General features: G+C 39.1%; 2 protein-coding genes across 2 annotated transcripts; both read left to right on the top strand.

Moving 5' to 3' along the window:
• Positions 1–1281: 1281 nt before the first annotated feature.
• LOC137265294 (galactocerebrosidase-like) lies at positions 1282–13994 on the top strand. Its single transcript, XM_067800654.1, has 18 exons — positions 1282–1522; positions 1720–1788; positions 2031–2094; positions 2218–2306; positions 4465–4629; positions 5738–5776; positions 5931–6064; positions 6348–6441; positions 6951–6988; positions 7175–7299; positions 8795–8934; positions 9122–9187; positions 10174–10263; positions 10561–10702; positions 11143–11317; positions 11612–11784; positions 13079–13152; positions 13635–13994. The coding sequence occupies exons 1-18, from the start codon at positions 1391–1393 to the stop codon at positions 13782–13784; spliced, it is 1959 nt and encodes a 652-aa protein (XP_067656755.1). The 5' UTR covers positions 1282–1390; the 3' UTR covers positions 13785–13994.
• A 2722-nt stretch (positions 13995–16716) lies between these two features.
• Positions 16717–26589, top strand: LOC137265287 (galactocerebrosidase-like). Its single transcript, XM_067800646.1, has 18 exons — positions 16717–17177; positions 17586–17654; positions 18340–18403; positions 18689–18777; positions 18893–19057; positions 20511–20549; positions 20766–20902; positions 21107–21200; positions 21463–21500; positions 22007–22131; positions 22433–22572; positions 22889–22954; positions 23168–23260; positions 23379–23520; positions 23752–23938; positions 25270–25445; positions 25650–25729; positions 26195–26589. Exons 1-18 carry the CDS (start codon positions 17037–17039, stop codon positions 26387–26389), a joined length of 2040 nt encoding a protein of 679 aa, XP_067656747.1. The 5' UTR covers positions 16717–17036; the 3' UTR covers positions 26390–26589.
• The last annotated feature ends 240 nt before the right edge of the window (positions 26590–26829 follow it).

The following is a 26829-nucleotide window of genomic DNA, read 5'->3' as shown; positions in this document are numbered from 1 at the left end:
ACTAATTCCACGTGGGATCAGTAAACGACATTTCTGAATAGGGAATAATCTCCCGTACTCATGCCTGGAAGGCTTATACATAAATGTGGTATACATCTTAAGTAGTCAGTATTCTCCATTGTATACACTTTAAACAGGATCAACAAACCAAGTTTTTTACTTAATGAGCGAACGTAACTCTTTAACAGCATTTCCACCTTAACTGATTCAAATATACAGCTCGACGCGCTCGAAATATCATATTTTCCCAATACTTTTTGTATGTGTCCGTATCTTAATGAGACAATTATGGCATCAGACATGGTGTGAATCTCAATTTCGCATAATCCAGTATACTCAAACACTTCTTAAAATATACAGAAAGAAGCCAGGAAGGTAATACATTTATCGGGCTTAGCCGTAGATGCATCCAGGGTATAATGGAGATCGGAACATATACCCTGGAGATATCGAGGATGGCATTCTAATAGCCAGACGGCATAAACATAGAAAACTGTAGAAAAGGTAACTCTTTAGCATTCTAATAGCCAGACGGCATAAACATTGAAAACTGTAGAAAAGGTAACTCTTTAGCATTCTAATAGCCAGACGGCATAAACATTGAAAACTGTAGAAAAGGTAACTCTTTAGCATTCTAATAGCCAGACGGCATAAACATTGAAAACTGTAGAAAAGGTAACTCTTTAGCATTCTAATAGCCAGACGGCATAAACATTGAAAACTGTAGAAAAGGTAACTCTTTAGCATTCTAATAGCCAGACGGCATAAACATTGAAAACTGTAGAAAAGGTAACTCTTTAGCATTCTAATAGCCAGACGGCATAAACATTGAAAACTGTAGAAAAGGTAACTCTTTAGCATTCTAATAGCCAGACGGCATAAACATAGAAAACTGTAGAAAAGGTAACTCTTTAGCATTCTAATAGCCAGACGGCATAAACATAGAAAACTGCAGAAAAAGTAACTCTTTAGCATTCTAATAGCCAGACGGCATAAACATTGAAAACTGTAGAAAAGGTAACTCTTTAGCATTCTAATAGCCAGACGGCATAAACATTGAAAACTGTAGAAAAGGTAACTCTTTAGCATTCTAATAGCCAGACGGCATAAACATTGAAAACTGTAGAAAAGGTAACTCTTTAGCATTCTAATAGCCAGACGGCATAAACATTGAAAACTGTAGAAAAGGTAACTCTTTTACATCAACAGAGAGATGAAAAGTTCAATAAATCATATTTGACCTGATTACCACTTTCGTGTACATTGCATCAGTATTACTTGCTATCTGGTGTGATAGTGTGTTATCTCCTACGTAAATACACACATGGCGGCGTAGGCATATATACTGGGCCTGTCTGACGCTCAACGTGGTAGCCTGTACTGCTCCAACATGGGTGTTCTTAGTGCATTAGTACTGACAGTCCTGGTATACACATGCAGAGGTCAGTATACCTACACCGTGGACGACACACCCGGACTAGGCCGGGTATTTGACGGTATTGGTGCCATCAGCGGTGGAGGGGTGAGTATGTGTAACATTGTGCGGCTGGTGACTGTTGGAGTGGTAGCTTTGCTTGCATGCAGACATGACTTGTAAATAAGTATGTTTAACAAGCTTTTGTTGGACATTTTGACTAATGGTTTGCTCTGCAGTGAATGTAAAACATGTGTGTCCTATTGCTACAGTTTGACAGTATTGGAATGTTTTGTTAATTTCAGGCTACATCCAAACTCTTGGTCGGCTACCCACAACAACAAAGAGATGAAATCCTGGATTTCTTGTTTACCGTAAGGATTAAATGATTTATCTAAATAAATTCATCTAGTGAAACATAATAAAGTTTCCGTTATAGGTCTTAAGTATATTCCTGTATTGTAGTCCATTAACATTAACGTAAATTATTATCACTTACTAATTTATCAATTATGTTATCTTAATATCAAAATTATCAATATTTCAAGAGAAAGAAAACTTTGCTAAATATCTGATATACAACATCTCGATTTTTAATTAACGTGTTTGATTTCAGCCGAACTTTGGAGCTTCACTGCATATTTTCAAAGTTGAGATTGGCGGTGATGCCCAGAGCTCAGGTAAGACTTTATAACGGAGACATATGTGTAGAAAAAAGTTTATGAAAATGCCAATAACTGAATTTACAATCATCAATGACCCATCTCAAGTGTACACTTCTTTGACACATGTTATGTTCCCAGAGGGCACAGAGGCCACTCACATGAGGAGCCCCGATGACCAGAACTACACCAGGGGCTATGAATGGTGGATGATGAAAGAAGCCAAAAAAGTAAGCAGGCTTTGAAATACCCCCCTTCGTAATTGTCATACCTGTCACACCCACTATATCTGACGAAAAGAGATGACTCTGAATGAATCTGATGTGTAGTATCCAAGTTTGTGTGGCACGCAGGGTAGCCCGACGGCATGGAGCGGTCAAAGAAAATCATCAAACATGTATTTGTCTCGTCCTGAGCAAACGGTCTGTAAATCCTATACACACGCCCCTTCATACTTGCCTCTCTGTAGCCACGGATTCTATTCTATTCTTCGATGGGTCCAGCTCTGATTCCTTACACCAACGTATTATGTATCGCATAACACCACCTATTTTACTTTCCCTGTAAAACCTGTATGCCTTCTTTCACTATGCCCATAATCGCATTCTCACCTGTTATATTATTAACTTTCAGGTATTTATTCATGACTATGTATGTGCGTGTTTTATTTCTGCCAGGCATGATGTGGCTGAAATTCTGCCGATGTATGACCTAAATAAAAAATCTCTGAAACCCCTGAGAAACATGCATTCTATCCTGAACAAACGAAATATATTTACAATCTTGAATAGACAAGGTACGGTTTGCTTGAGGGCTTGTTCACTATACTGTGGACACTTCTTCGTAGACAGGTTAAATAAAAAAAACCCAGACGACTCTTCGTTTCATTTCCTGTTTCCATTTACTTGACAGAGAAATGCAAATCTAAATTTTTCTTTGCTTCAGTTGTGTAATAGAACTGATGACATTTCCATGATCGTTTAAAATCACATATCGAGTTTGATTTCAAAGATTTTCTTCAAACTTGATTACGTCTATTCAAGCCTCACTCACACCTGTAACAGTTTGTAATAAGTATTCTAACAGTGTGTTCGTTTGTGTAAACAAAACATGTTTTAATACCTGTTCTTCCTTACAACATGTCAATAGTAACCAATAAACAAGGCCGCTCAGCTTTATATATGTATAAGTTTGTTAGCTCTAACATTTACACAGTTTAAAACAATGGGAAGACCATTTACAGAAGGAATACAGTGGTATAGAATGGAAGAATCTTCATCCTATGGCAAAACGATGTACACAAAGTAGTGACTTAAGATGATTTCATCTTAAATCATTTATAATATAATGAGTACGAATATTTTGTTATTTCAGATGGGATTCGATGAATCAACAGCATGTTGTATATGTAATGACTCACTTGGAACATGTTGTACATGTCTTATATAGCTGTCAGTATGCTAAAATCCTATGGACAAAACTTTCAGAATAGCTTGCAAAATATACGGAAAGAAATATCGATTTCAGTGAAAAGAAAGTATTATTTGGGTTTGAGAGTATGCATAACAATCCTTTGAATGCAATTACTCATATAACAAAATCTAAGCTTTATAAATGTACAGTTAGGAAAACCAAATCACATATCAAAATATATAGATATTACCAGGCAACAAAATTTACAGCATTCTCATGCTGTAAACAAGCAAGCTTTCACGCTTGTCTTTTCATATACTTTTCAGTACCCCTTGCAATGATCAATATTACATTTAATGTAATCACAATCCTGTAAACAACTATCCTTGGTCGTCTCTCTACATACGCTTGTAGTAACCCTGTGTAAAGTCTTTGACGTGAATGACAATCCTGTGTGTATCCGTATCATTGTTCTCTACATGTTTTTAGTAACCTGGTGTCTATGATATTTACATCAACCATAACCCTCTGTTCATTTACGATGTCCTGGTATATATCCTTTTCAGTATATCTAAACGAGACACAATCCTCTGTACATCTATATGCACATATATATGATGCACATGTATGCTATAAAATGGATGGAAATGTAACCAAAAAGTGGAAATAAAAAAACAATTCTTTTCATAACGATTAGGGAACGAAATTAGTACATAATATGTATGTCTAACATACCCTTTAGCCGTTGTTTTTGATTTTTAAAATTTTAAATCTAATCACATCTTACAATGCACAACTAATTATAAGTGAAAATGTTTTTGTGTGTGCATTATGCACCACGGTGTGTCATTTTTCTTTCACTCAATGGTAATGAATGACTTAACCTACTGAAAATCCAAAACTGATATGTGAACTAAACTGTTATGTGTGATTAATTTCTTTCTTCAGTTAAAATTCATGTATATATCATTTTAGCGTAACCCAGACATCAAGCTGTATGGACTCCCGTGGGGTTTTCCCGGTTGGCTAGAAGACCCCATCAACAGCGTGTATGGTCAGCCAGAACGTACAGCGCAGTATGTGGCCAACTGGGTCACTGGTGCCAAGAAGTTTCACAACCTTACAATAGATTACGTTGGGGTATCGTGACTGTCATGTTTTCTTGTATGCCCTGATTGTCTGTCTCTAGCATTCCGGGTTCACCCCCGTTTAGGCATTTTATGTGTGTAATATGCAGCTAGAATAGATTTGTATATTACATTAGCTAAACACACTTGCAGCTGTTCAACTTCAAATTCAGTGAAACGGTAATATCAACAACATGTATGCCAAAGGATGGTTGTTTGCAAGTAATATTTTGGCAAAGTTAACAAAGAACATGGAGGCTGATTTGAACCTTTTTAATGTGATATGTTCAAATAAATGTAACTTACTTCATGCACCGGTACATAACTGTTGAACTCAATGAAAATGTTAGTGTTTATATCACTTGGCGACATGAAGACGAATACAAATACTATGCTTTACCGAATTTTTTCAACGACACGTTTGTTTCATTTGCCGACTATAGTTATAGGATTTTCTAGATTATGTATCAATGTAAAACAACGTGTGATGCATACATTAGGAGATATTTAACAAAATATAAAGTGAAGATGTTTTTTCAATGCCGTCCAGAACGTCAAGTCTCTGTTCAAACCAAATAGTCGTCTTGTTAGATCAACTTCATCCCTGTATCAACTTCTGGCTTTGTATGGACAGCCCTTACCTCTTGTGATTTATTACTACCTGAACAGTTACTGTTTAGCTAGTATAGAGTAACTTTAAAAAACTACTGTAGTGACTAATTTGTTCGAATTTATTGTTTGATAATTTGAACCATCAAAATATGCATAATGGAATCTCGAGCCCATTGTTTCAGTGTTCTGAAGCTATCGACCCTATGCATCATTGCCATTGTATCTGATGTAACTACTCTCTATCAGCCATCACTGGCATTTGAACGATGTTTCATCATTATGAAAGGCACCAAGTTCTTTGTCTGTCTTAACCAGACTATGTCTCAGTCACATTATTGCATTAGAGCATTACCCTATCACAATACTATACAAAATGCAGCAACGACTATATATTGATGTTTCATTAAACATTGTGTATAAATTAAGCATTATGGTTTTGCAACGGTTCATAGGTACTTCTACGTATATATTTCTCATTATATCTAACATACATATATTTATGTTTTCAGTGTTGGAATGAAAGATTATACAACACAACATATATCAAGGTGACTCTATTTACAATTTTGTATTTACCTGAAATGGTTGAACATTGATAACATCAATTTGGTTTTAAAAATATGTCAGTGTAAAAACATGTTTACGACAAGAAGAGCCTTGACAATGTAGCCCCTTGACTCACTTATTGTGTTCTTCTTTCAGACTTTAAGGAAAGTCCTGGACAGCAATGGCCTCCAAGACACACTCATCGTAGCTGCTGATTACTTCAAATGGGACGACTTCGCAACTGACATTATGAATGACCCTGAACTTGACAAAGCCATCTATGCCATGGGGTATGTGTGCTAGCTGCTAAATAATCAACAAACAAACATTACCTTCTCACCTTTAACAGACCATGAGTGAAGCCACTTACCATTTGCTGTTGAATCCAAAAACGTTTTAAGGGTACATATTATTTGTTGCATATGAATCCCACCGTTTCAAAGTTCGTTCTGTGTATAAAGTGTTTCTTTCCTAGCAGTCTAGAGTCTGCCCCATCAAACCAGAACCAAGTATATATGTAGAATTTACAGGAGGAATATATTTTCTAAGAGTGCTCTAACGTTGTTACTTCAGAGTACACTATCCTCACACTAACAGTTCGTCCCTGGCTCAAAAGTTGGGGAAACCTCTGTGGGCTTCAGAGGATACATCTGACAAAGGTCCCGCTGTAAGTATATGTGTCACGGTAATACACTACTGTGATATCACCTCGAACAATCTGCCACAAAATATCAATATAAACCTTCTTCATTGTCATGCACTGGGCGACATTGGTCCCAGTATCCACTGCCTTTTGAGTAAGCCAATTAATGTACACTATGACCGGGTACAATGCGTACCTTTACAGATTGTCATCCTGGCATTTATAGGTATTCGTGCTTTCAAACACTCCTCCTATCCATACATTATATACATGCCTCAGTTGTGCTGAATGTTTGTTACATATTCACTGAACAACATTCAACCACTACTTATCTGATTATGACGTTATATCCATGGACGCACTGTAAAGTGTCCGATTCTCTATGTATATGTACAGATGTTTTCTAAATGTGACATTTACATGAGAATAATAAGTTTATTTCACTATGGGCAAATACGTATAGTTCCTCGATGAGACTTCTCTAAAGGATTATACAGAAAGCAGGCAGATCGTTGACCATTTTTTTGTTTCAGAACTGGAACCGAGACTACGTAAACGGGTACATAACAAGGTAAGCCAGATAATATCAATAAACACCCAATTTACAACTGTTATGCAAGCCGATGTAAAGGGTTTCAGTTATAAGGTATCTTTGTGAATACTGCTGCATCAGACAGTATCGTTTCTTCATGGTGAGGCTATTTAGTGATACGTATGTTACCCTAAACTTCCTCTGTTTATTTCTTTGGCAACCTAGCACCATCGTGTGGGCTGCTTTGTGTAGCTGGTACTCCTTTCTTCCTCACTACCCGTCGGCACTAATGTTGGCCGATGAACCCTGGAGTGGACATTATGAGGCCTTTGATTTCTTGTGGTTTGCAGGTCAGTATTGATGTCAACACCATACTCTCTCAGGTGTATCACCAGTATACTGAACCGCAAATAAAACCAAAACATTTGTCAGATATGTTTCATCTTAATGTTAAATATATTTTTTAGCTTTTATGTGTTAGCAAGACCTGGTTCGTAGCGAATGTTCAAGAACAAATGGTGGTAATGATGGGACGAGCGTTTGTGCTTATTTCATGAAAATGATAACTCACGTACACAGCGAGGTATGAAGAGCCACCGAATCATTCCCTGTTCGACAGTATCAACATGCCACGAAGGGAACCGAGGGACCAAGTTTAAGGAAAACTGAATTGCAAGACATGTTGCAAATCATTTTTCTGTACATGTTGGGACAATAAATTGAACGAGTCCAAGCCACTGAAAGCACAGCCGATCGAACTCTTAGTCGAAGACCGCCTGTGACAACGTTGAGGCAAAATCGGCAAATTGTCTGTCTTCACCTGCAAAGTCATTTCACTAGGGCTACGGAAACTGCGCAGACGATCATTAGCAATCACCAGAGACCAGTCGGCGCCTACATAATGCGGCGGTGTTTGAGGTAGAGACACGTCAGATGTCGCTGATGTTACCGGGGTCCGATCCTCACTGTTCGAAATCGTCGTACTCGTCTCCAGTGGGCCATACATCACCGGCAGTGGCAAATTGCAGTCTTCTCCGACGAAAGCTCGACGGCTGATAGCATTGTGAGAGTGGCGACGACACGGGGAGCGTTTTGCAGATGTTTATTGTCTCCTGGAAAGAGACTCGTGGGGAGGTCTGAGCATTATGCTGTCGGGTGATAATGCTCTCAAGCACAAACTAGGCCCTATGGCGTTCCAGAGTGTTAGTCCTGGTGGAGGAAATGGTGTAACATCTGCCTGCTGCATTGATCAAGCGCTGAGACCCTTCGTAGTGCCACATTTTGGTTGTTATGGAAACAGGGACTTTCTCCGTCACGCGGCATATAAACTCTTCAGCAGCCTGCCCTCAGTCCAGAGAAATCCGATAGAACACATGTGGGACGAGATTCAGAGGAGGCTCAATGATGTGCGATCAAGGCGGACAGCTGCATCTGAACACTCTCGGGCGTATCACCGAGCCTGGGCTTTCATCAACCGTAAATGTACAGACGATGCAAGGCTGTTGTCCACGCTCAAGGAGGCCATACACGTTATTGACTTTCAGATCACACTGTCACGCCACCTGTGGTTATGTTGGCTTGTAATTGTCTGAAATTCGTCTTTAAGTATTAATGATCAAACGTGAAATTTTAAAATCTTTCCGACTATTATTATATTGTTTACATGTGTTTCGATTAAACTGATTACCAATTTCAAAATGGGAGTGACTTTATTCATGATAACAAGTAGGGCCTTAGTCAATGAACCTCGGTGTGTTGTTTACAACCGGATCTACCAAACACCGACTTAAATGCGATGTAAACCATGTTAAACAATTTGTGACGTCAAAATCACACATGTTGCAGCTCATACTGGCCAGTTTACCAAGCCCGGATGGACCTACTTGAAACACGGGAATGGTGTGGGGAAGCTGGTTAAAGGGGGCAGCTACGTCTCTCTGATCAGTCCGGACAAGAAGGACCTTACAATCATCGTTGAGAAAATGGTGAGGCCGTGCAACCAAAGTAAATCAGAATCACACATTCTCTTTTACAGAAGGTTTATGAAAAGCTCTTTCTCAGAAGTAACATATTTCTATTTTGAGAATAAAGATAATGATTCCTTGAAGTGATCTTGAAAAGGTTTTGTGTTCATCGTTTTCTGATCAGTTACAAGGTGTCTCATTACTGCAGCTTCAAGAGGACGGCCCAGCAGACATAGAGATGGAGGACATCACATTTCAAATCAAAGGGACCTTTGTAAGTTCGACCTGTGAAAACAATTTTAGAAACTGGCGCATGTTTTCATATGTGGGTACACAGTCACTAACCCCTGTAAGCGCTTTTCGAAACATCTTCACGTTAAACTATTATTTGAAAGGGTTAGTCTAAGTGTTAGCTACCAACTCTGCAGCTTCTTCCTACAAAATAAACCTAAAGTGTGCTTCTCACTATATATAATCTCCTGTTTTCCCAGAATAAGCGCATGTGAGGTTTTTGTTTCGGAGGGACTGGTTTTACTTTTCGTTAGTAAGACTGCTTCCCAGGGTTTACTTTACCTAACTTTTAATGAACATCAACATTCAAATGATACATGCGTGTTTGAAATCAACTGGAAAATGTCGTTCAAGATTAAAGTCACAATACAAAGGTTTTCCGAAGCGGGTTTGGAACCGCAATTTTCTCATCCGTAGGCAGACGTTCTACCGCACGGCCGCCGGACTGACGTAGGTGGAGGGGTTAAATTATTTCATGAAATGATCATCTACATTGTATTTACACATCATTGACGGTATATATGATATAGAAAACAGTTCTCCTCTGTTTTGGTAGACAATGATGGTATACTGATGCAGTTAATAGTTTGTCTTCAGTGTTTGAAGCATGATCAACACATTACAAAAACTGTCTGGTTTGTTGTTGTTTGTTTGTTAGTTTTTGTTACTTTGTTTGTTGTTGTTTTTTGTTTCGGGGTATTTTTTGTTGTGTTTTGTTTGAATGATTTGTGTTGTTTGTATTTGTTTTTTGGTTGTTTTTTTTTGTTTTTTGGGGTGTTTGTTATTTTTTATTGTTTTGTTTTGTTTTTGTAGTTTTGTTGTGTTTTACTCTGGGTTTTTTTTGTGTTCTTTTTTGTCTTCTTTTTGTTTGATTGTTTGTTTTTTTGTGTTTGTTGTTTTTTTTGTTTTGTTTTGGGTTTTTTTGGGTTTTTTGCATCGGTGATAAAGATGACCGTGATATATTCACAGGCAGGTATCACACAGCTCAACAGTTGGAAAACATTCATCTCCTCTTATCCAGGCGATTATCAGAATTTCGAGAAACAATTTCCAGTTAAGGTAATCCATACTTATTTCACTTTGGTTGGTGAAGAAATATCTTAAGTAACGAGGTGTTTCTGCCGCTCCAGTTTGATTTTCAGATTTAATGTTTTCAGTTTTACGGCAGTGTAAGCTTTTCTTCTCATGGATACATGTTAAACAAATGAAATGGCAGCTGAAAGAACCTATATGTTCTTGTTCATTATTAAAGGATATATTTTAACTATTCTGAAAACGACAGTTTTGAATGTTTAAAGAGAGGTGTTTTGTCATTGAATGTCATTACAACAGACGTTTTACCATAATTATGAACAGGTTGAAAATGGAATCTTTAATCTAACTATCTACCCGAAAACTACCTTCACCTTGACGACGTTGACCACCGGACATAAAGGGGAACACCCGAAGCCTCCAGCTTCCGCCCCATTTCCACTGACATATGCGGAGGACTTTGAACGTAAATATACTGTGAATATTAAGTAACACTACCGTCATGGATCGAAATTGGTTTCATGACATAAGGAACATTCAACGTTAAAGGCATGGTGAATATTTGTCATTTAGTTCTGGAATTGCATAGTTATGGAGTTACCATACAATAGCCGCACAATACTGTTGATACTGTGGGTGATTTGACCAAATGTCATTGGCGCAGTGGAACCACAAGGCGGTTTTTCTTTATAAATAGTGTTTTTATTTTTCTATCTTAGAAAAAATGTCATATTACATCGATACAGACCAGCAGACGTTCTCAAGAGTACAGGTTCAGTTTATATCCGTAATTGTATCGATTAAGACTGGATGTGTGGATAAGTCTTTATTTACTTTTTCGAATGTTGAAACATCATGGTGAATATGGAAAACTTAGTAAACTGAAATATATTGTTAATATTTCAGAGTATGAAGTGGGTGAAGAGCCTTACTTATTAGCTCCACAGACAGGGTCATTTGAGGTCGTGGACGTTGGGGGCACTCATGGAAAGGTCATGAGACAGATGACCTTGCAGCGACCTGTGACCTGGTGTCAAGCAGATTATGTTGAGATGGGCGTAGCCGTTATTCAGTTTGCTGGGTAATTGTCTTTTATTGTCAAACTACAAAATACAATTTGTCCAAAATTGGTAGCTTAGGTTAAATGAAGTCATCATTCATTAAGTTTTCTCCTTTAAATGCTTCATTCCTCAAACAGTTTAATGGGCGCCATTTGAATGCCTGATTAAATAGCCAAAAAATTGTTTGCCTTACCATTTCGGTTTCATTTATTTCCTCTGATAAATGTATTTCGTCTACATATCTATTATTGCCTATCTCAGATTCACATTGAGTGGGGTAAATCATTCTTCATTATCAAGTGATCCTGTTTCAGGAACGATGTCGCCATTGACTGCGACATTAAAGTGCAGTCCGGTGCGAATGATTCAAAGGGAGCCTTCATCGCCGCTCGTATGGACCAAGGAGGATGCTGGTTGACAGAGACAAAGGGTTTCTTCTTTTTCATTTTCCCCCAGAGCAACATATTCATGGTCACTACCGGATTTGGTATGTTAACACCGAGATATTGTTTTCATTATCATTTCATTTCAATTGGCTGTGGATTAGTCCCATGAACAGATGCATCGGTAATATCTGTTGAGTGTCGTGGCACTGAGGGCTCCGTGGTTGAGGTATTGCAGGACAGGGATGTCCAGCATGTGTTCTATGTACAGAGTCCAGGTCACAAATCAGGTGAATTAACATTGTTCGCGGTAACCTCTTGAATGGGTGGCCGAGTTTGGGCAGCTTGATGCCTGAGAGTTTGGTAGGACTTCTGCCCCACAACGAAGCGTACGTGATGTTAAATGTTGAAACATTAGATATGGGTATCAGATGGGATAAGTCACGTCGTATATTTCTATCACCTCGCCCGCAGCTGTGGTTGTCCGGGGGAACAATTATGCCCATTATGCTTTTTGCGCGTCGAGTATGGACTTGCGGCATGGTGTTCAGCACTATAGAAATGGCCCTATCATTGTTATTATTTTCCATCATGGACCGTTCTGTTGGTATACAGGCCGGATGGAACCATAGAAAGGATAGGATATTTTGCTTCAATACGTGTACTTAAGTTGTTGGTCATGGCGATCAGTTCCAGCGTACATCACTGCTATTCACAATCTCTGAAAAGAAAATAATATTCAGATGTAGCTCAAAAGAAGCCCGTGGAATCTTGACGTTTTGAAAACTTGAAAAGTCATACTAGGCCTCTTGTCGTTCAAGCTTGTGGATAGATTTCCCCTGTCTAAAACGTTGGATATATATCAGTGTTCGAAACTGATAAACACAAAGAGGTGACAGTCTCTCAGTGAAGTAAATGGTTGGTTGGCTTGTTGTTTAACGCCTCACTCAGCAATATTACAGCTATACGGCGATAGAGAAGAAGATGAGGCCAACCCACTAACCCACTGCTAATGATAATTATATTCTTCATACTTAGAAGCTTACAATAGGGCCTTTAAGTCTTGCGAGGCGTTACTTCCGGCCTTAACCTGGTTCCCGGATTCGTTCGCCCACGCCAACTTGCGAGACGGGACCCAGCTTATTTTCGGTACCATATATTCAAGGAGCAGTTCTGTGTATAGTTATGCTTTGCTGTCACAGATGTTAACAGTCCTAATAGTTGGTTAATTTTGGGATGCTTAGATTAAAACAATGCTGAATTCCCGCGGGGATTATCGGTTCTTTACTGAAACCTGACAACCATGTTTGTAATGGGAGTAAAGTGCCCTAACCTACTTACAGGCCCTATAGCAACAGATATTAAGTAAATGAAACATTTTTCTATCTTGTGTTTTAGACATGAAAACTGTTCTAGCAGCCGGAAAGATGCTTGTGGATTTGGACTGGAACACGCTGTCACTTAGTGTCGCGGTATTGGTATTTTTGGTTTTCAGTTAAATACACGTGTTCTTAGGGAGAAAACTTGTAATGTCTCAACTACAGCAAAAGGGCAGAAACAATCCACGCATTTTAGATTGCCCGATGATTTTCATTGTATCGAAAGAGCACTCATTTGCACAAACATTAATCTTCTGATGATGTCAAAACAATATCTGTAACCTCCGTTATATGCTTTTCTGGGAAAAGGTTTTGATATCCGATATTACAGAATCGGTTTTGACTAATATTAGTGTAAAATTATTGATTGCCCGTTATGTCAATTGTATTCTGATATGTAGGTTAAGAGGAACACTTTTTATGGACAGATGACCTCTTTATTGCAATCGATGCGTCTGTCTATGGAAAGTGTTCTTCTTCATCAAACCAGCCTCTAAACGCCAATCAAAGAAGATATACAGGTTGGATAGTGTTTTGTTGCAATTTTAAATGCACTCATCCTCTTCACATTCCAGGATACTCAGGCGACTGGTTTCATCAATGGCAACATGGTGTTCAATATTACAATTCCATCTGATATCAAATACGGCTTTGTGGCTCTAGGATCGGGATCGTACGGTTATGCAGACTTTGACAACTTGAGACTAAAAGTACCTTATCTCTAGTCAAGATGAATACTTAAATGTGTACCATCTGAAAAGTAAAGCAACACATACTGGCACACTGAATGAACGACCGTCGTTATGCCTGTAAACATATCATGGTATTTTGGTAACAATAGAATGTACTGTTGCTTGCTGTTATGTCGCCCCAAGAAATGAATAAAGACGATTTCCATTCCTTTATTACGGAATGGATTTCTGTTGCAAAGTTAACATCTTTCTTTGTGATGTGCCTATGTCGTTTCTTCTCAAAGGCTATCATTGCCGTTGCTCCTAAAATGATAAATCGCCAATTCCCAATTATGTCGGATGAAGTAAAACAAATTTGATGGCGAAGACACAGGAGGCTGGTTCCACATAGCAGCAGTGCTGTGTCGTGCCACATAGCTGATGACAAACTCGTGATGAAATATGGTGTTTTCCGAGTCATGTTCCGTTGTCCGAAATCTGCCTCTGCTCTTGATGACTGAAACATACAGGGGAAAGACCATCCGACGTGTGCCCATGTGCACCATGCCTCTGTCACTTGTAGCTCGTGCAAATGTCGCATGACCATTACTGTGGCTTTCTTTATGATAGAGTATGTTTTATTATGAGTTAGTGAGTGAGTATAGTTTTACGCTGCTTTTAACAATATTCCAACAATATCCGGGGACACTGGAAATGGGCTTCACACATGTAGGGAATGGAAGGAGGGTCTTCGGTGTGACGAGTGAACGCTTTAACCACTAGGCTACTCCACCGTCCCTGTCTTAATATGTCTTAAATGACCTTCGTTCTAAGAAAAATGTCATTCAAAGCGTGGCATTGCGACAAATGGTCGAAACGTCGCATTGTGTCAACGGGTTGGTTATGACACTTCATCTTGTACTTGGAAGTGCGACAACCCGACAATGGCCCTCTTAGTATTCCATATATCTACATGGCAAAGGGAAATCTGGCGCTGTGTTGATGAGACAACAAGCTATAAGGCCAGAGGGGACCAATCCAACTTAAACTGTCAAACAACCAAAAAAGTAATGCGACATAATTAATGACTGTATTCGCATGATTGCTGTCTTCACAAATCGCTTCAAAGGAATTTCAGAGACAGTGCCTAATAAAATGCAGTGTAGTTACAATGGCAACATGATATGAACCAGTGGTTATAGATAAAGAGTGCCATGGTTGTATTCAGCCGTCATGGTTGTACTGAATGCAACCGTGGTCAAGATTCCAAATAAGGTTGGGTAATCAGTAATAGACGAGTGACTTTTGTTTTTCTCAGCACTCAGCAACATCCCTGCTACATGGCGGAGGTCTGTAAATGATAGTGTCTGAACTAGACAATCCAGTGATCAACAGCATGAGTATCGATCAACGCAAATATGATTCAGTGGCATATGTCAACCAAGTCAGCGAACGTGACCACCTGATCCAGTTAGCCGCCTTTTACAACAAGTATGGCTTACTGAAGTTCAATTCTAACCCGGATCTTCACGGGTCTCGTAACTTGAGAAGTAATGTGACATGCCTGATATCTTTAGATACTTCAGACAAAGCTACGTGGCCCTCACATGAGTCTGACATACACTTAAGTCGGTGTTATAAATTGAACAACACTGTCACACCGCTGCCGCAGTGTCTGTGTTAGGGAGAATGGTTTTGCTACATGGTTACTTACATTTACAATAGTGGTGTACGTTTCTGTAGTTTAGGGGTGGCGGGGTAGCCTTGTGGTTAAAGTGTTCGTTCGTAACTCCTAAGACGATTCGATTTCCCACATGTGTACAGTACGTGAAGGCCATTTCTGGTGTTCCCCGCCTCGATATTGTTGGGATATAGCTAAATACGGCGTAAAACCAAACCCACTAACTCCTGTAGTCCGGCAGGGGAAAACACTCACTTTGCCTGTGTACTTACTGAAGCGCTCGTTAAATCTGTAAGACAGCAACAGACATGGTTTACACTTACATAACTATATATTTCTGAGGATGAAACACTTTGTTGTGAACCAAACGTTGACCTTTGACTTACATGTCTGTCTATCTTCGACGGAGTTCTGCAGGTGATATCTCTCCCACAGACGAAAATTCGTGCTCTGTAGTATATGCGACGGGCACCTGTATGTTACTTAAGAAATCCTATAGTAATATTTCGACTGACGCGGTTGAGTCGTGGCATTTATATTCTATTCCACTTCTTGGCCAAGAACGACATTCCAAGTTAATGACGGAGTTAATGTCTGACATTATCCGAATCTAGCTGTCATGAACACTTTAAGAGAGTCTTGACAGCCCCTACCCATCCTCGGATTGAATCCGTGACATAAGAACCTCTCATACGGCGGATCTTGTACATTTTGTAAAATTCGTTTCTTATTGTCGTTAGTCCATGTGAAAGAATGTACTAACAGGTTATTCCTTTATAAAATGGGGCCAAGGTCATTCTTGGCGTTCTCGCCCAGGAAGGGTGTTGAGTATGCTATCAGTCTCGAGTTTATCTGATCTTAAATTATTCATAGGCGATCACCGGTGTAGCATGATTACAATAATTACACATCACTCGTTCTCAAAATTACTACGAAAATGCGAAATCGGAAAGTCATGTCTAAGTACAACAATAAATATAACATGCAGGTTCTTGCGCCAACACTACGGAATAAAGTGATTTAACCTTGGTTAGGCCACATAAAACACAATTCTTGTTTCTCTCAAGAAACTAGTATGGGCCGGATGGGTGGATTTTATGTTCACATTTTATTTCATTTCATGTGAAAAGAAACTCTTCATTGCAGTGAAATTTCCATAGAAAATCAAATTTTAGAAGAATGAAAAATTCATGCACGTTTTGAGAGTTGAACTTGCATTCTGTCTAGTATCGGTTTGCCGGATTTGTCGGTAATGAGAAACAGGAATATTTTTATATAAGGCCTTATACAAGATAACACGGTGACCTCTCCCACTGGCCAAGTGAACGTGTCAGTTGACGTCACAAGTGTTGTCCTAATTCGTTCGTACTTGACAGTGTTAGTACTTGTCTAGGCAGTTTGTTCGAAAATTTCGTCAATAGACTTCAACTACGTTTTGATACTTAGTACATATAGTTGTCATAATCATTCTCCAAGTATCTGATAACATTTGATGAGACATTTTACATGATCTATTCGGATATTTCCTGTCCTTCACGATCTCTGTACACATGTGCTGACTTCATGTGTTCAGTTACGTGAGTGTTTTCGGGAGTTCAACTTTGAGTTGTTTATTTGGCGGTAATATGGACGTCGTGGCAAGGATCGTACTGTTGTATTTCGGAGTGCAGGGTTGTCTGTGTTCTGAGAGACTGACATATGTGTTCGGAGACGATAGTGGATTAGGAAGACAGTTTGACGGGATCGGAGCAATCAGTGGCGGAGGGGTAAGTAGATTCATAACGGTTTGTTTGTTTTGTTACAGAATATTCATTCATTCATTTACTAAGTCATTTATTCACTGATTCATTTGACAGGTTTCGACAGGACGTATCTCGATGTCGAAGTCCTATGATCTTAACGCGATATAGATCCATTTAGGCATTGACTGACAACTGCATTTATTCCGTAACTATTTAGACACCATGTAAGTCTTTACGTTAATGAAGTAAGCATGAACTGAGCATATGTTATATATTAAACTTATTTACATGTAGAGATCAATGCGACCAGACATCTTGATCGGGTGAACACCCCAGAGTTACGCGATGAATGGTGACTACGTTGAAGTGAGATGCCTGTATGTTCTGTAAGATCTTTCAAATGTAGTGAGTCGCCAACACTTTCTCTTCCAGGCCACATCCAAACTGTTGGTCAACTACCCACAAAAGCAGCGGGATGAAATACTTGACTATATATTTAAGGTAACGTAAGAGAATTATTCATAGCAATGTTCGGCATTGCTGAAGCCCTATTCAATGTTCTCTTATGCGATGTACATTCTTCTATCCTGTATAAAACATTGCTATTCTAGATGATTGTACTGCATGTATATGAAACTCTAAGTATGCATCCAGTCAAGTGATACTATTAGTCACACCGTGTTTTCAAAGGGCGTACGGAGCTGTAAGACTCCTGTGAGTTCCGTATTTCCCGAGGTGCACTCTTTGAAAACACTGTATGATTAATATATTACCCTTATGATCTCTTGATTTGGATTATCTTTCAAAAAACATTTGCCTCGAAGGTTGTAAAGGGAGAAAACTCGGGGCCGGCTTAGGTGATGATAATGACCGAATTTGAGATTTAGATATTTTATTGACACAAACACAAATGGAATTATGGCAACAATTTTATTACCATGTTTACACACACAATTGTATATTCCTGCTCTAAAATTTAGAAGCGAGCAGCTACAATCTAAGATCAATGTCATTTGCACAGTGTAGTGTGTCACTTGACAGGTTTGACCGGGTATACCGTTCCTACACCCTAGCAAATCTTCCTACATGATTTCGTATGCTTTAGCTATTGACCAATCAGAACTCGACAAATTATCTTAAGAGTAATAACATACTACTATTGATATATTCACATCTTCGATTCCAGCCTGACTTCGGTGCTTCTCTGCATATTCTTAAAGTGGAGATCGGAGGAGACATGCAGAGTACAGGTTGGGAAACATTTACACATTGACATCACTCGTACAAATTTGAGAGCAATGTGTATATGGGTTAGGCATTAAGTATGCACGGTTGTTACAGCAACTACAAAGAAACTATATATTCATATATGAAAGGCGTCATTCAAAACCTTAGCAAGAGTGTAATTGAAACTAAAGAAGTATAGATTGTGAGTCAGACTGATTACTTTGCAAATTCGGTTAAATGTGTCTTGTGCGGTATGGCATACTTCATTCTGTTGACATAAACCGTGTCAGTGGATTATGTTTGTACAGAGGGATCGGAAGCTTCTCACATGCGCTTGCCGGACGAAGAAAACTATGAAAGAGGCTATGAATGGTGGGTTATGATGGAAGCTAAAAAGGTACGTATTTATGACAATATTGCAATTGTACAAATAATCTGCATGTATGTGTATCGAAACCTCTTTTACTTCATTGGATGCCTCCTTTACCATTTACATCTTCCTTCTTCTCCAGCGTAACCCTGACATCAAGCTGTACGGCCTGCCCTGGGGGTGGCCTGGCTGGCTGGGAGGGGACACGGGGGACGTGTACGCCAATCCTGAACAGACAGCCATGTACATTGTCAAGTGGATCATGGGTGCCAAGTCGAAATACGGACTCCACATCGACTACATCGGTGTGCGTAAATCTTGTGTTTAATTCATTAAGCAAAAAGCATTTTCCTTGTTCTTAAGTTTCAGAGCTGACACCGTGTGGTAAGGAGTATCGTAATTCAGTCCATTTACATGTGTTCATGACACTGTTACTCGACTGATACGGGTACATCAAACTGATACACACTGAGTTATTGGGTTAACATTTAAAGTCATATCGGCAGTAGTTCCGTCATATCGTGACTATGAAAGCTATATTGATAAACACAAGCTTAAACGACAGGAATATTTGTCAACAAAGGAAAAAAAAAGCACAGATTTACAATGAAAATCAGCAAGAAACCATAAAACAACTTGGATTAGTACGTCAACGTATAAATGCCTTTTACGAATTTCACAAAACAATATTTGCATAACAACACATATTTAAATGGGCTTTTGATCGCCCACAACAACCCCGTTAAAGATTCAGCCACTAACAATCCCAGTTGCTGATCTAACAATTCAAAACAATATCTATTTACAAAACATACAAAATATCAATTATTACATTCATTCTGTTGTTTTTAGAAATCAATACTAGTAACTGAACATAATTTTACCTTATTAAAAAGATACTGAAGCTGGGAAAACGTTATCCGTTGTGTTGGGAAAATCAATACATACATGTGGGATGTGCTTGACCGTTATGTTTTCATTACATCCCAAATAGCCAATACGACATTGTTGTAGAATGACTTCTTCAAGCCTGGGCTGACACCTCAAGTAGCAGTCGTTTCATGTAACTTAATTTATTTACATGGGTGTCCAATTTCTTGTGCACCAGATCTCGAATGCAACCTGTGTCACCATCCTTGAAGGCGTCTGTAAATATGCATTTGTACGTCCTTGGTTGACATTTGGAAGCGATACACTTAAACAAGAGGGTTTTCTTTGGTATGAGGAACACGCCGTTTCACGCCGGTATATCTTTACTCCGTCATCAGGTGATGCATTCGTTCATCATTCATTCGTTCATTCATTCATTCGTTCATTCATTCATTAAGAGTAAGAATATACTAATAAACGTTGTGTTCCTCATCATAAAGAAGTTGACACCCATAAAGTTATCTTCCTTATTATTATAGGTTTCTTAATTGACTCTCTTGCTGGTGAATAAATTTGTTTCCTGTTTGTGTAGTTTTGTGAAGTTAGAACCACTCTCTGCTTTACCAAGAGTCACGGTGGATGAAAAGATAGATGGACCTATATTTTCAAAATATATTTTAGCATACGAGTGTCAGATTCAGTTCGTATTCCACATAGCGGAATAAGAGAACATTTGTGTGTACATTGCTTTAAAAAAAATGAAAATACAGTTATGGCCTCGTTTGGAGTAGAATGTAGGTCATTAACGTGTCTGTGCAGAATATGGCATCAGATACATTGAACTAATGGTGTGATGAAATGCTGTGAAATTTCATGTTCTTCTTTTACAGATATGGAATGAGAGCCGGTACACGACCACCTACATAAAGGTAGGGAACTGAATATGGACTAGAAACAAGCAGTAATTCAAATGCCCTGTACAACTTTCAGATAAAATGTCAGTCGGTTTCTAATCACATGTTCTCCAGAAGAGGCTAGCTCAGATGCTAGTTGCTAGAATCTGGACTAGGAATATTTTGACCAAGCAGGTAATGTACAAAATTGTGACTGACAAATATGACACACGTGTTTTTCTCCAACCACAGGTCCTCCGGAAGATGCTGGACCAACATGATCTTCAGAACACTCTGATTGTTGCTGCAGATAACATCAAACACTGGGACGTGATATCATCTCAGGTTCTGGCTGATCCAGACTTAGCTAACTCTATATATGCCATTGGGTGAGATGTGGAAAATATTGCCCATAAACTGGACAAATAAGATTTTTATACTGGATATCTGTGGCATCAAATGTCTATAAGTAACTGTCTGGCCTTATATTTTTAAGACCAAATTTGCATCAAAGTCATGAGTACATCCGTCGCTTCGTGATAACTTAATGTATTTGATTATTTACACCAAGCATGATTGATTAACCATTTCAGTGTGCATTATCCCGAGACCAACAGCTCTCTGCAAGCTTTAGACACAGGAAAACCACTATGGGCCTCAGAGGATTCTTCAAAAACCCTATATTTGGTAAGGACATATAATATACCATAGCAACAGCAGAAGGCTCAAGGCTTGAAGTTTACAGAAACCGTTTGCAAACGACTTTCACCTTAAAACCTTTCAGTGTAAACAGATGTTTTAACAGATGGAAGAGATTTGTAGAACTCCATTTGTTTAGAGATACGTTGCACTTGCCATTAATGATATGTCATAACGTCACATTAAACACATTTGATATATACTCATTCTCAAATTTTACAGAAATAAGAAAAAACACTTTCTCTTGTAGCGCTGGATTTTAAACTATGTAAACGGGTTTATGACAGGGTAAGTGTTTTTGCAAACTTGAAATATAGTTTAATAAAATTTGGTTTCTTGAAATATTCTGTGGCAGTTTGTCAAAATGTACAATTGATGTGTTAACGAGTGAACGTCAGTTTGAACGCATTTTGGCAATACATTGTTCCCGGTTTTCCTTCGTCTATAATTATTCGCCCAAATAAATGACCAGAAGTTTTGTTCCTCGAGTAAAGCATAATGGTGCCATATTTGGAACATATTACATTTACAACGAAACGTCTCGTTAACGTTAACAGTGCATTTTTCAAAACTTTATTTTTTTTTCTCTCGTTACTTCGATCAGTTATACATTCATAGTTTTTCTTTCTTTATACAAATGTATTTTAAATTATTTATTTGAGTTTGTAATTACATTTGTTTGTAAACGGCAGTTGTTATTGTTAAGTCAACTTTAAGTCGGACACATGGAGTATATCAGCTCCCTGTCCCATCCTTACGTACTTTCACCTCAACTGCATATGACGTCTACACAGAACTGTAATGTGGCCAGCGGTGGAGGCATTCTTTGAAGGGCTTCCTCATCAAGGTACTGGCCTCTTGAACGCCTCAGAACCATGGAGCGGCTTCTACACAGTACCTGTTAATGTGTACCTGACAGGTAAGGAATTATAATAAATAACAATATACAACCCATTACATCTCCTCACCACTTTGCATTAAATGTCTTGATCACAATAATTGTGGGACGATTTGCTCAATATTGTGAGCACCTGTCTAGCTGTTCTACAACATGGAGAATATAAATTAAATGTAAATGGAACTCATTCTCACCCAACTTGGACTTTCTATCTTTCTGGATCTACCTGAGGTTTGAATAAATTTCCAGTCCTTGTTAATATGCAAACATGACAGTCCTAATGCAACTGTATCTCAAATTAATATCATCGCACATTTACTAGCTCACAGTACCCAGTTCACAAGACCTGGCTGGACGTACTTGAAACACGGATCTGGAGTCGGTAGATTCAGTAATGGCGGCATATACGTGTCCTTGGTCAGCCCGGATCTGAAAGACTTCACCATTGTCATTGAGACAGTTGTAAGTTGTACAGTGTTCAGAAATCACTAGTCTAGTGTTAACTCTTGGCAATTTTTTTAAAGAACTGATCCAATTTTACTTGCTTCTATTCTACGGTTTATATAAAATATAGCATACATAATACCTTCATCATATGATCAAATGCAAGCCTTTACTTAACATTGAATATATCTTGTATGATAATAAATGTGGTATATTACATATATATATATATATATGTGTGTGTGTGTGTGTGTGTGTGTATGTATATATATAGAGAGAGATATATATATAGATATATATAGATATATACGTAATATATTTTCATGTGTTACAGAATGAGAGACGAACTGGTATTCCAGTTGTAGCAGAGAATGTCACCTTACAACTGCAAGGCAGTTTTGTGAGTCATGTCATACTACCAAAATATTTCCAAGCAAAATAAGGATAACATTTTTCTGTTACTGTACGAAACTTATTTTTCACAATTCTGCTAGAAAGACAATTGACATCCTCCACTATTTCCCAGAGGTAATTATGTACAGTGGGCTTACATTGATACATGCACTGTAACATCTCATTGTGTTTGTCCATCGAAACTCGTTTTATGTTGCAGGCTTCGATTACAACGTTAAATGTTTGGTTCACTCAGTTGAATCTGGACAATATCACAGACTCTTACGTGTTTGAGAAACAACCACCAATCCAGGTATGTATTTTGCAATTTACTGAACATAACAACAAAAGAACAACACAAGTAAAGCCCATAAACTTTCGTTCCTTGTTTATTAAGTTCCCTCTGGAAGTGTTCACGTTTTTGTTTGCAGGTTATAGATGGGAAGATAAATTTGAACCTTGACGTAAACCAGGTGTACACACTGACCACTCTAACCACGGGAAGCAAGGGCGCCTACCCTCCTCCTCCTCCGTCTAAGCCATTCCCTCTGCCATATATGGATGACTTTAACAGTCAGTATACCCTTAATAAATATTACAAGACATTATTTTTTTCATAAAACAAAAGATATAGATATCACTCGTGTCACAATAAGTTTTGAACGTAAATGAAACTGAACTAAAATCAGGAACGAAAAACGAAAAGACCTCTTACTGATCAGTCATTACGAAAGATTTGGCTCTTTCAGTATCACATGTCATTGTATTGTTAGCATGTATATTTGTAGTTATCCATTCCGCCAGGTTACAGAGAGTATGAGGAACCGTACATGATATCTCCTCAAACTGGAGCATATGAAGCCACGACAGTGGGTGGTGATCATGACAAGGTGATGAGGCAGGTGACCACACGGAGGCCGGTGTCCTGGTCAACATGGTGTCCAATAGAACAGGCTGGAGTATCGCTGGCACTGGTAGGCGAATATTATTGGTAAGTGGTCAAATACATGTCATTCCTAGCTCGTGCAAAAGGAGTGAGTGAGTGAGTGAATATTTATTACGCGAGTGAATATGAGTGAATATTTATTTATCAACAGTTTTCCAGTGGCACGTATTTACTGCAATTCTTACCGAGGCATACATCTCTTCTGGTTCTCACTGTGCACGGACACCTAGCTCGACGGCAGGATAAACCTACAGGAGAATAAATATGTCTTCTCCATTCGTATGTTTCATAAACAGGACTTTATCCCACACATTCCATATTAAGTTTCATTTCCGTGTGAGCAGACAAGAGCATATTCCCACATACACTCTGCTACCTACACCACCATAAACTGTCTAATACTGTAGTACTGCCACCCAAATATATAATGCCACAATGTTACACATAACTACATGCTGCCTCATATTGCTTCATACCACCACACCCTACAGCACACTGCCACATACTCCCTCTCGGCCATACACTGCCTCACTCTGCCATACACTGCCACATTGTGCCTCTCGGCCATATACTGACATATACCGCCACACTGTGCCTCTCGGCCACACACTGCCTCACTCTGCCATACACTGCCACAGTGTGCCTCTCGGCCATATACTGACATATACTGGCATACCCTGCCACACTGTGCCTCTCGGCCATACACTGCCTCACTCTGCCATACACTGCCACATTGTGCTTCTCGGCCATATTCTGACATACACTGACATACACTGCCACTTTGTGCCTCTCGACCATATACTGACATACACTGCCACAGTGTACCTCTCGGTCATATACTGCCATACACTGCCACATTGTGCCTCTCGGCCATGTACTACCATACACTGCCATACACTGCCTCACTCTGCCATACACTGCCACATTGTGCTTCTCGGCCATATTCTGACATACACTGACATACACTGCCACTTTGTGCCTCTCGACCATATACTGACATACACTGCCACAGTGTACCTCTCGGTCATATACTGCCATACACTGCCACTTTGTGCCTCTCGGCCATATACTGACATACACTGCCACAGTGTACCTCTCGGCCATACATGGCCACATTGTGCCTCTCGGTCATATACTGACATACACTGACATACACTGACATACACTGCCACTTTGTGCCTCTCGGTCATACACTGCCATACACTGCCACCTTGTGCCTCTCGGCCATACACTGCCTCACTCTTTTTTACACTGCCACCTAGTGCCTCTCGGCCATAACTGACTCACACTGCCACACAACTACACATTGAAACACTGCCAACACTGCACCCTGCCTTTCACTACCACACACTGACACATACTGCCATTCACTTCAGGTCTGAGACATACATCCAGTGCCAAGTGTCAATCAACCTGACGTCACCTGTCAGAGCTGAGGGCGTGTTCCTGGCCGCTAGAGTGGATCATGGAGGGTGTCACGCGAACAACAACACGGGAGTCTTCTTTTACTTCTACCCCGAGAACAAGACGTATCTAGTCAGCTCTGATCTTGGTGAGAATCGACTGTGCATATCATCATTAAAGTATTTACGTGATATGTCTGATCAAAGATCTTATTTAGCTTCACATACTTTTAATTATAAACATGTACAAGAATGCGCAAGGAGCCTATGGAAGACCTGTCTAACGTTATCGAAACTAGTGATTCTCTCTAATTTATTTGTTCCAAATGACCAAATACCTTCATTTGTTCTAGAGAGGAAGCATGTACTTACCCAAGGAAATATCGACTCTGGTAACATACACGAATGGAATATGATAGGCCTCTATGTGCAGGTGGGTTACACGTTATTCTTGTGAAAATGATGCTTTATTCAAACATTATAATTTACACCAATATATCTAAACGTGCTCGAAACAATATTCCTATTTACTTGAATAAAAATGTCTCTTGTAAACTGACCCACCCTATCGGTAAACCAATGAATACACGTTCAACATGGAACTCGTTGTAGACAAAAAATAATTTTGCAAACATTTTCCTGCCTACGACTTCACGCGTGCCTTTAAGCATCCAACCTAACAGTTTTAGGCCCCTATCTATATATTGAGCTGTTACACGAAAACCCACGGCGTGATCAACTACCAGTGCCGTCTCGATACGATGTCATGTGGCCAATTCCCTACTTGAGGAGGTTCTCGGGAACTGAGACACGTTCATTACGAAAAGCTGAGTTTATTGATTTATATCGATGGTTGTTTTATCTGATGTGAGAATACACCTCTTATTTCTTGTCACAGGGAAAGACTGTTGCTGCGTTTGTCAATGGTCAAAGTCTCTTTAACGAAACATCAGTTCCTGCAACGGTCAAGTCTGGATTTGCTGGTCTCGGAACGGGTAGTTTCGGAGAAGCTGACTTTGATAACTTTATGATTTCTGAACCGAAGGAAGGGCTTAGAAGAATGAAAGAATTGCACAAGAAACAAAATATATGAAAAATAATACTTGAAAAGAGATATTCCATATTGTTAAAGATATGCTAATTTGTCAGTTAGAAAAGTTTTTCTGTCTTTTTTTCATTTTCTGTTTACACTGTTTACATGGTATGAAGATGGCAGGAAACAGCACCGCCCTCATTTTTGTGAATATTCAATTGAAGCCAAATAAGGAAATAAAGAAAGTCGTATTGTTGATATAACAATGTTCTATCGATATTTTCACACCAAACATACACGGATAGTTTGAGTTATCTGTGTTCCAGATATCTGCCGACTGTTGTGGGCAGTCATGCTGTAAATCCCGGTACATATGATCGGACTATGATGGCGAATCAGGACCCAAGCATTGCCACCCGATTAATGTTTACGCATGGAACAATGGAAGAGTCGGTTATTCCCCTGACTTCCCCCTTCCATACAACCTGCAGTAAAAAGCG

Source organism: Haliotis asinina, chromosome 15 (genome assembly GCF_037392515.1).
Source record: "Haliotis asinina isolate JCU_RB_2024 chromosome 15, JCU_Hal_asi_v2, whole genome shotgun sequence".
Lineage (NCBI taxonomy): Eukaryota > Metazoa > Mollusca > Gastropoda > Lepetellida > Haliotidae > Haliotis > Haliotis asinina.
Note: the sequence above shows the minus strand (reverse complement) of the source record. Positions and strands in the feature narration are given on the sequence as shown.